The sequence below is a fragment of the Mytilus californianus genome, unplaced genomic scaffold (genome assembly GCF_021869535.1).
Source record: "Mytilus californianus isolate M0D057914Y unplaced genomic scaffold, xbMytCali1.0.p SCAF_11, whole genome shotgun sequence".
Taxonomy (NCBI): Eukaryota; Metazoa; Mollusca; class Bivalvia; order Mytilida; family Mytilidae; genus Mytilus; species Mytilus californianus.
In genome coordinates, this window is record NW_026262593.1 from 12,186,056 (window position 1) to 12,197,983 (window position 11,928).

Here is an 11,928-nt window from a genome sequence, read left to right on the forward strand (position 1 = left end):
AATTCAAAATATTAACATAGATACCGATTTAAAAAAAAAGCGAAGATATTTGCCCTCACATGTGCTTATCTAAACAGTGACAATAAGTATTTAAAACAGTATTTCAAAGAAACTGTATGATTGATTGATGGTGAAATTATCTGAATGTATCTCTTTATTTTCTTGTAGTTCGCAAGGGTAAGTAATTGACTATTGATTACATGGTTCTTAACACCAAAACATTACTTACCGGTATGGTATCGAAACTGCAGTAAACATTTATCACAGGTTAAATTCACTGGAAGCTGTAAGGGTATCACGTGGTACCCTGAATTCCAAACCGTATACTGTTTATATTTTGTATCTCCTATTTCCAAAACATTGCTATCGAGACAGTCTGTCGTTATAATGTTATTGTTACTATTATCACAGATTCGGAATTCAATATATCCTGATAAATCTCCAATTGTTTCAACAGTCACATTAATTATTTCGTTTTGCCTAAACGTCCGAGAAATAAATTTATGATCGTATTTTTCACCATTTTCATGATCACGTGGTCCATCAAATGGGTCACCACAAATTCCACATTTTCCTTTATTTTCCAACCACTGTTTCTGTAAAATAAAAACATAACCATAATTGATGGAGTACAATTTTTTATGAAAGTGCTATAGGACTCTATGCCTGTCAGAAAATATAGCAATAAAGCTGGACTCAGACCAGAACTATAGATATGATCTATAATATTGAGTAAGGAGACCAGTTTTATGTTTGTAGCCTGCCCCACCTACCAGAGTTAATTAGTCAACACTACTCTGTGCCTAGAAGCTAAAATCTTTTCGCAGACTGTCTATGACGTCGTAATACTAAATCCATTGGATGTGTCCTGATTGATAGATAGTTTAGTCTGGGACAACGTGGTTTATTTATCAGTTAAGACTGGCTTTTAACTAGCTCACAGTACCTGCAAGTACTCTAAGATAGATTCTTTTTGTCGTGCTTTGTGTCGAGCCCGCTCAAACTGATTTTTACAGTGTGTTCTTATGATCTGTTTCGTGGTTGAGCACTCACAAATATAAGTAACCTCGCCACTTTCTGCACCTGTCCACAGTCAGAGCTAGTAATTCAGTGGTTGTCGTTGGTTGCTGTGTGTCATATCTGTTTTTCGTTTACAATTTTGTCTTAAGTTTTGCTCATTGTTGAAGGCGACCCATACTTAAATCCTTGTCGTTGTGACTTTGGTGGATAGTTATCTTGTTGGCAATCATACCACCTCTCCTTATTTTATATCAAATATATGCCAACAACACCAAGTTCTCATAAAAAAAAAAGATATTACGATATGACCTAAGACAGCCACTATACCATATATCCTTTCTATTTAGATCTAAGCATATGACTAAGTGCAAAGGGGTTAAAGTATAAATAACAATCAATATCAGTCTATATTAGATTTGTCTAAATTTGTACTCGCTTCGTCGGCTCGACATAAACCATGTGTGGTGAGGGGGTGTTATATCAATATCAATCATTCAATCAATTAGTCAATACTAGTATTCAAAGACTCTATAAACGAACGATTGCACCTTTATATGGATTAAAAATAGTTGACGTTGGTTCGACGCAAGTATTCTCTCTCTCATACTTATAAACACCCTATAAATGTGAATTAAATAATGAATTTATGCTATTTGGACTTTAGACTTTAGGATTAACCTTGCTGTTTAGTGCATTTTACATGTTGTTTCCTATTTCGAAAACAACACTAATATAGGGATTGTCAAGATATAATAATAATTCGTTTGTTTATTTGTAAGAGTAAGTAAAAGTGCATAGTATAGGAAGATCAAAGCAAGCATTTAATCATTTCATTCAAACCATAGCATAATAACTATTATAATATATAACGAATAGCTTCAAAGATAAACGTCATTTGTGATGAATATAAACGTTAGTAAATACAAATTTAAACGTATCTCTCTATCTTTATATACATATAAAGTGCTTAGAAAATCAAGCTAATAATGTTAGAGTAGATCTGATTCTTTACTCCCCCCCCCTCCTGACCGGAGCTTGAACCTGTACTTTTTAGTTCTCACTTCTACAGCAACACCACCTAGCATGGCGCAGACCCCTTATCCCCTCTTCTATAACTTTAGCTGATAAAATTAGCTTTTGTTTTCGGAGATTTTACCTTTTCGTAGGAATTAAACAAGGACGACTTATCACAAAATACGAAGTATTTTTAAGTGTACATAAATAGGGTGTGTACTGAAGCAGGCGCGCCAGGATTTAAAAAAAAAATGCACAAAAACCTTAAATTTGTTACACCTCTCTCCGGATTGCGAAATCCCAAATTTGGGGAGCAAAATTATCAATGATTTTTATTACTGTAATTTGAATGTCGAATTAATGGCCTCGCGTCCCCTGACTCCACACCAATTTTAAAATGTATACTTTAACGTTTGTTATATTCCTGAGTGAATCCTTGATAAGTTTAATACAAATATTGTAGTGTATAAAGGAGATATCGGGGTAAACGTCACCGAGTCAACTAAACGACACACGAAAAATCAAGAGACATCTATAGGTTCGGTAATAGAGAGAGACGGGTATCTTAAATACACTATATAAGTTGTATCAAGGTCAGACTGATTATACATGTAGTATAAATGAACATCTATAAAGAGGGATCCGATCTGAAATAACATGTTTAGATCTTATATCCTGTATGGTCTCGTCATGATAGGGGTGACTGTATATGACTTTCGAGAAAAAAATGATACAAATGACGCCAAAATCATTATTTAACTACAAACACTGGTACATAAAATAAAGTAGTTTGCTTTTACTGAAACATCTTCTGTGAATCACAAAGACATTTTAAAGCTAATTGGTGTAAATTTAAGTTTAAACCCACAGGCAACTGATCGAGCAGTAATTTATTTCAAGTTAGCTTGTCTTTTAATACGACCAACACAAACCATAGATAATTAGGACAATAATAATAAATATAACAGAGGTACTATCATCAAGGTACTATAATATTATAGTTCTTAGTTTGTGCCGTAAGCTATATATAAGATTTTGATCGAGGATATAATATGTAGGTGAAAGTACCCCACCCAGTCAACCCTGCTATGCTGTACTGGTAGTCGTGTACCCGGCTTTCAAGGGTGAATAAAGGACACGTAGCAAACATAGATATTTTAGTCATCTTACTTCAAATGAATATACGGTACTATAAATAGATTTTCTCGAGGTCAAAGAATTAGAAAATAAAACCGTTTGATCGTTTGTTAAAATAACATAAATATCATCCGACGCTGTTACCGTACAACTATGACATCGGGTCGCGGAAAAGATCACTACAAGAAAGGTGCACGAATTCATCAAAGCCTGAATGCACTGAATAATTTAATATGGCTTATTACAGAATAATACATGTATATTTAATCCAGAATCATGTTAAACAAAGGTGAGGAAAGAATTCTCCTATACGATATGTCTAATTACGTATTTAGGTGCTTATTTATACTGTCTTTAGACTTGTCTAAGAAAGAACAATACTAATTCTGAAATGGTAAGTAAAAAAAAAAAGAGGAGGGCTTTTTGTTATTTTTGTCATTGGGTTGTTGTCTGATCTACAGATATCAAACATATCATGAATATTCATACTTTATACAAACAAGCATATATACAAGAGAGGCGAAAGATACCAAAGGGACATTAAACTCATAAGTCGAAAATAAACTGACAACGCCATGGCTAAAAAAGAATAATTATGTAAGTGATAATTGAATTTCTACTTTGGTCTTCGGAAGATTTTAGCAAATATGTATTATTTTTGTTGTTGAAGTGTACAACTGAACAATGTGTTCTACAAACGACTCCTTGTTCGTTACACAACTCACCATTGTCTGGCTACCAATACATCAAAGGCATATTATTTTTCAAATATTTTTTCCTAATATTGTATCAATTCTGTATGAATTTATTTCATTTCAAGTAAGATGTTTGTTAGATCCTACTATTCTTAATTTTGGCTAATTTTATGATATATTTTAGTCGTTAGTCAGGCTAAGTGATTGTCAGAACATTACTTATATTTATACAGTAGTACAATGAAACATACGTTAGACAATTCTTTAATCTATGGATCATTTATAAAGTATCAATGCAAATTTGAAACTAGCTGATGTTAAAATAAATATTTGTTTGAAATTTAAAATATATACTTGATTTACAAAAAAATTCAGTTATAAATCTAAAAATGTGCATGCTAAATGCTTGTGTACTGTTTTTATTTTTTGTAATAATTTGATTAAGAAATATTTTCATGGATAGTATTTCACAGTGATATATTGTCATGGACAGAATTTCACAGTGAAATACTGTCATAGACAGTATTTCATAGTGAAATATCGTCATGGACAGAATTTCATAGTAAAATATTGTCCTGGAATGAATTTCATAGTGAAATATTATCCTGGACAGAATTTCATAGTGAAATATTGTCCTGAAGGAGATGGCAAAATTTCCTGGACATAATGAAATATTGTCCTGGACAGTCTTTCATTATGAAATAGTGTCTGTGAACAATATTTTACATGAAATTTTGTCCGATGGACAATATTTTATGTTACACTTTCAGAGTATTCAACCATTCCCTTAGGCTTCCATTATTAAAAAAAGTAGTCACCTCAGTGATTGTCTAATTTGAAATAAAAATGTTATAAATTATACAAAAAGAAACAAAACATGCAAACTTGCAATAATTCAGACTTACTTCAAACCCACCACAATTAACACGATGATCATATTCATTGACTGGTCGAAAAGTAGAATTTAACCTCCATAACGAAGATCGTCCGGGGGGTTCTACCAGTCTCCCGCCTCCACCTCCTTTATGTAGAATTTCCGCGAAAGTCACTGACAAAATAGTTAAAAACACATATATTGTTGTCTGTACAGCAGTATAATTTGTAACGGTTTTCTGCAATAGATTAAAAACCTTATCCGTCATTTTAAATACTGGAAAAGTAAAAGTAACTGGGATTGAAGGGGTAGTTGTTATATAAATACCACAAGGTATGAATTTATTCAGCGTAAACGAAATACTCAGACCAAATCAATTATCCATAACCATCAGATAAACAGTAAGCGTGTAATGTAAAATGACGTCAGCCAATGTAAATTCGGAGTTTCTTTTCTTCAAAGGCTACACATTATGCCGGAAGCATTATATTCGCATGACAGAACTTCGAACACAAAATCAAAGATTTACTGATTGTGATACATAATTTGTAACTGTTACAATGACCTGGGTTTTTTTACTTTCAATTTACACTTAATTTTATTATCATTTTTCTTCAATTCAACGGTTATGTAATTATACTAACGGATATAACATGCCTGTATCTTCACTGTTCCTGATCATCAGTTTTACAATATGCTTTATACACAGACTTCAAACGTGTTTAAAGTTTGTCCCCGTTACCCGTGTCTAAATATTCATTGACCAAAATAAGTTCTCCTAATCACGTTAGGTATAGTGTCCGGCGGAGATCATGTTTTTTCGAATGATATTACATCCGATCAGATCAATCTACTGCTATTTCGCGTATATAATAGTTTTATTCATGACTGCTCGTCTTATTTTGAATACTAAACATGTTTTGAGCACAAACTCCGCACAATTTCCTTGTAGTTTACTAACAATTCAGTGTTGTACATTGTTCGTGTTTTTTCGAGAGCAACATTTAAAACGTCCGGGTTTTTCGAAGAAAATCTGAATAGGAGAGAAGGCATTTTTGGGCTTAAAAACTAACCTTTTCTAGTTTTTAACTGTAATTTAACCCTTTTCAATTTTAAGATAATGTTTTGTTCTAAAATAATTTTACCATCACATTGCAGTATAAAGATATATTAGAAATTGCAGAATTCTTTGTAATACTGTCTTTAGAACCGAGAACAGGGGACTCACAATCTTTTCAATATCATCTCATGCTACAATATTTTTTACAATAAATAATATTTTATGATTTATATATATTACAGTGGCGAAACCTGGAGTTTAATAAATAGGGTTAAGAAAACAAAGGGACGGAAGCTATAAATTCAGAAAAATGTAATATGCCACAAATATCCTTCTAAGAGAGGCCGGGGACCAGCCGAGCCCCCCCCCCCACCCCTACACTTAATCCGTCCCTGAACTATTTCCTATTGAAAAAAAAAATAAAGAAAAATGTGTATACAATAGCGTACACCTTGTGTATTATAATTCATGTCTTTCGCAGAATTCCGTAGATATACATTGGTAATTGTACTGTCTAGACAGAGATCCGTATTTGTTTCATTTTTTAAAGCACTGCTAACTAATGGAAAGGAAGCTATCATGGTGTTTTATTGCAGTGTGACCAAGTATAACATAATAGAAAAAGCAAAGGATATGGGGTATCCATCCATGACACAAAATTAGTACATGCACAGTAAAAAAAAAAAACAAAAGCTTTTATTGTTGATCTTCATCTCAAAGTCATAGTGAGGCCTTTAACACGAAACAAAAAAAAAACTCACCTCACTGTAGGTTTAAGACGGCCCCTAGCACCGGCTTGAGCGGAATTCTTTGCAAAAATAATTTGGATAGACTTTGTAAGATGTTACACCACCTAATCAGACCCGGTCAAACGCTTGATCATACTCCTCATCACAGTAGTAGCATTTGAAAATCGTTCTTGTTTTCCATTCATAGAACGATAAAACAAATTATCATCCGGACAAATAGTAAATGAAACATCTAGGATGTATTATCTGGTAAAGAAATACACATACCCGCTTAACATACACAATGTACGTACGTCTCAATCCAAAGTTGTACTGCTTGATACTTTAGTCTGGGAAAACATGATTTATTTATTTAATAGTTGTAACAGGCTTTGAACTAGCTTTCAGTAACCGCGATTACTCCTATATCGATACTTTGTATCTATATTTTTTATGTTAAATGGTTTGTCTGTGCTTCGTACCGATCTATTGAGTAAAGCCATTTGTAACTGATTTTTACAGTTTGTTCTTATTTTGTGCTGTAACACCACTGTCCAAAGTCAGAGGAGGGTTGAGGGCCTACAAACATGTTTGACCCCGCCACAATCTTTATATGCATGTCCCAAGTCAAGATAAAATTGAGAATGGAAATGGGGAATGTGTCAAAGAGACAACAACCCGACCAAAGAGCAGAAAACAGCCGAAGGCCACCAATGGGTCTTCAATACAGCGAGAAAATCCCGCACCCGGAGTCGTGCTTCAGCTGGCCCCTAAACAAAAATATGTACTAGTTCAGTAATAATGGACGTCATACTAAACTCCGAAATATATAAAAGAAACTAAAATTAAAAATCATGCAAGACTAACAAAGGCCAGAGGCTCCTGACTTGGGACAGGCGCAAAAATGCGGCGGGGTTAAACACACAGCAACACGCACAGTAAAACTCAGTTTAAAAGAAGCCGTTATCTAGTAAAAATTCAAGGGCAGTTATAGTATCAAAGCATGTCCAATTGACATAGTTCTTTTGTTTGTTGTTACTAAAAAATAACCTAAAAGAGTTTGAACATATATATTCGCATTCTGACTTTTTAAATGCCTATTTAATTAGGTGTGTGAACTTTTTCTTAATAAGAATATGAAGCAAAGTGATATATAGGGTATAAAAATCAAAATTATGAACAGATTCAAAATCACCAATATAAGCATGCAATTTATCAAGTACTTCCAACGAATTTTTTACACTCCAAAAGTAATTAATTCCACTATTTTCAAAGGCCTTTTTTGAACAATTTATTATCAGGTTTTTGATTGTACCAAGTGTGCTAGTAAGTAGAATAGACAGTTTTGTAGTGGAACAATGGCTTGAAGACGAAATAAATCTATATTTGTAGGGTGTTATGTGCAGCTTCGGAAGCCAGTACATAGTTGGAACTTTCATTGTATTTGGTTCTGCTTGTAAAGAAGTAGCGAAAAGTTTATGTTTGTTACAGATGTCATTTTCCGAAAATGGAGTCAGTTGGAATGTTGGTGAATTGGTGATTTCCTTTTGCAAAACCTCAATGAAAAATTTACGTCAAACAATATTATTATTAGCAGCTTTATCAGCCGGGACAAAAACAAATTCCTTGGCGAGTTCTTTTTGTTTATGTTTGAGCCTGTAATTCAGTGTTTGTCGTTGGTTCATGTCCGTTTGTTTTTATTCGTACTTTGTATTGTCTAACTTAGGTCGTCAGTTTTCTCTTTTTAATTGTTTTGTTTTCTTTCATGTTGGGGTCTGTTAGAGCTGACTAAGGTATAAGCTTTTCTCATTGTTGAAGGCCGTACGGTGACCTATATCTACTTTTATCTTCGTCATTTGAACTCTTGTGGATAGTTGTCTCATTGGCATTCTTACCACATATCCTCTTCTTTATATATATGTCTGTGCTCACATTAATATTGTTTATAACACGAATATTTACTGTATGATATCCATATTTGGTTGAATCGACATCGATATACTTATGTTTGGATCGATACAACATGTGTACTTGGGCGTTGACTTGTTGGATAGTTCCACAATATTTACATGTTAATCTATCCATATATACCAATGCCGGTGTCCGTGCAATTTATAAGATGTGGCATACAATAATATATACAAATATACGATGCTTTTTAGGAATGTACGTTTTACGTATATATACTACAGTATTATCAAACTGGTAAATTGGTTTCGTGCTTTGAAAATACTTTATTTCAACCTTTTCATTGTGTTTTAAACGTAATCGCACTGACATATAACATTTTAAGCCATTGAAATTTTGTTTAATCACTCGATCAAACCCAGACCGCACTAAAAAAAACCGGAGTGCTCTCGAAAAAACACGGACATATCAAAATGAATTTATTTGAAAAATGTCCTTCTCAATGCAATAACAAGAATTTTTGTCTATATATCTCAAGATATATAGATTCCAAATATACATTTCCTTTGACATTTGCATTGGTACTTGTATAAAAATAGCTTTATCCTATATTTTGGAATAGAAACATTGTAAAGCTAAATTAAAACTTTAGAACACAATTTAATGTAGGTGTGATGATTTATTTTTTTCACCAATACTAACTAACGTTGTATGATTTTGTATATTAAGTTTAAGCATCTATTTCATGTCTTACAAAAAAAGAAGTCTGTTAGTTTACATTTTTTATCATATTCACACGAAACAAACGTGGTCACACTCGAAAAAACACGATCTCAACAGGAACCTATACCTACCGTGCTAATGGTGTGCAATATTTTGAAATATTTGATCCCTTTACATCCCAAAACGTAAAAATACTTACTACATATAATAGATAAACATAGTTCGAAATGTATACAATCAAAAGTTTCTCCCTCAGACAAAGTTGATTTTCGATGAATTTGGCTACTATTCTTATGTCCTTTTTGGTCTTATAGCTCTTCAACTGTTTCGGTTCTTGTGTCACCTTGGCTTTCAATCATTTGGCTTTGAGCGTTCCTGATTAAGGTAACTCCAGAAAAGCGCTTCGGACGCATAAAATATGTAAAAAATTCGTTTTTTTTTTCTAAAGTTTGTGCTACTAATACTACTTATCGGGGGTCCTTATAAAGTTAAAATACACCTGTGACGTAAATCTTTTGTTCAAACTCTCCATTATTTTCTGGAATGGGGAGAAATTTTCTATTGTCCATCTTCATTCATCCGGACGTTTTGCCCTTTGGCTATTTCCATGGGCAATTTCTTAAAAAAGTGTTCACCCATGTAAATAGTTCTAAAGGGGACGTAACGCCAATGACTTCAAACACTTAGAATATAGCAAAGTGCTCTCGACCAATGAAATTGTAGGATTTGGTGTCTCTTAATTGTGAAGAATGAATGTAAATCATGTTCTAAGTAAGGTATTATCCTATTATTTGGGTCTATTTACATTTCAAAACAAAGGGTTTCTATAAATGAGTTACAACTACCCCGAAGCACATTTATCAGATTGAAAGAATTTGTGATTGAAACTGACTAAAAGTTGAATTGTGAAACAAACAAAAAAATCAAAATAAGTTGAAGTTTACTGGTGCAGTAAAATTTGTAGCTTTAATGTTATTATGAAAATATTAATTACTTCAAATTACTAAAAAAAAACGATATCACAGCAATGCAAACAGAAAAAAAAGAAAAAAGTTTTAAAATAAAAAATAACCTTAATCTTTAGCTTTTCGAAACTCTGATTACTGAACCAGCGGTTTGGAAGAATAGTTATTTCCAATATTCCGATAAAATAAAAAATATTTAATAAGGAATTTGATTTAAGTTTTTAATATATTTAAAACTTTTAAAGGCATTTTATTAGAACATTTTCCTGACATAATGAAATAGTATTTGATTTAAAAAGCCGGACCAAAATATTGGCTGTGAAATAAAATTTGTTGTAAATCAAATGCATTTATTGATTTAAACTGTAAAAAAAAAAGGATAACTCCTTAATAAAATATTACATGATTTACATTCATACTCACAATCAGGAAACATATACAATTCCTACCTTTTCTTTGTACTGTTGTGTCACTTAATGTCTACAACGCATTTTTAAAAATATATCCCAAATTATAAGGAAGTCCTTACATCACTAAAATTAACCCATAAATGAAGTGCTGAAAATGAAGTCATGCATCAGTTATAAACATTTAATTTACACTGACAAAGGAACTAATTCTTGAATACAACCAATCAAGAGACCATTTGAGCCTTGAGCACTTTACAATATTCTAAGTTTGTAAGAGAATGATAATCCTTTACTTCATGGTAAGTACTCGCTAACGCTCGTACTTAATCATGAAGAAAGGGATTATCATTCTCTTACATATACAAATCTGGATGAACTTTATTCAAGATCTTTTCACAGTAATTATTTTACTGTTCATAAATACTTGTTAAGTGAGTAGATGGTCAGCTTGATCTTAAATTTGGCCTGTGGATTATTGGGTACACCATGGGGAAAATGAAAAGAAAACCATTACAAAATGAAATAAAATTCTTTAAATTTTATGATCTAAAAATCTGTTCTTAATATTTAAGGTGTATTTTAAGTTAGCGAAAGTCCAAAATAACTGTCCATTCCTGGGAAATAATGGGCGTCGGCCCTCTGGGCCTCCGCTCCATTATTTCCCAGGAATGGACAGTTATTTGGACTTTCTCTATAACGTGATAATGAATGGGAAATGTGCGTATATCACTAGCTACTAAATACCACCATTCCCCATGTGAAATTGAAAAATCATCTAAAAGAAATAATCCAGAATGCTTTTCAATATAAAAATTGTAGCATACGCTATACATTTATTGATTTGGGATACCGTATGGCACATTTTGTTAATAGTGAACAAAAAGGTAAAACATGCTACACAGAGGAACAAGTGATCAGTATGCTCGAGTTCGCATTGACAACAAATTTGGAGGTAGACTTTTTCAACAAATTATCTGCATTCATATGGGAACGAACTTTGCGCCTCTCCTTTCCGACCTCTTCTTATATTCATATGAGTCGGAGTTCCTTCAGACACTTGTCAAAAACTAGAAGATCAAATAAGCCAGATTATTTAATTTCACATTCAGATATATTGATGATGTTCTTTCTATTAACAATCCAAACTTTTCTGATTGGGATCCATTAATATATCCTCCAGAACTAGAAATTACAAAGAAACAACAGACACGGCTTCCTCCGCCTCATTTTTAGACTTATATCTCGAATTTGACATAAGCGGTCATCTTAGTACATGAATCTACGACAAACGAGACGGTTTTAATTTTGAAATTATAAATTGTCCCCACCTTAGCAGCAATATACCAACTTCACCTGCATATGGGATATACATTTTCCAACTCATTCGGTATTCA

The 11,928-nt window shown here is 32.8% G+C and overlaps 1 protein-coding gene across 1 annotated transcript in view; it reads right to left on the reverse strand.

Annotated features, from left to right (window-relative positions):
* Positions 1 to 5,043, reverse strand: part of LOC127719559 (uncharacterized) — a 54,816-nt gene extending 49,773 nt beyond the window's left edge. Inside the window, exons 1-2 of the mRNA XM_052225777.1 lie at positions 4,772 to 5,043; positions 230 to 596 (exon numbers count right to left, since the gene is read on the reverse strand). Of these exons, the coding sequence (XP_052081737.1) occupies positions 230 to 596; positions 4,772 to 5,008 (604 nt within the window). The 5' untranslated portion in view covers positions 5,009 to 5,043. The remainder of the gene's footprint in view (positions 1 to 229; positions 597 to 4,771) is intronic.
* Positions 5,044 to 11,928: the final 6,885 nt, after the last annotated feature.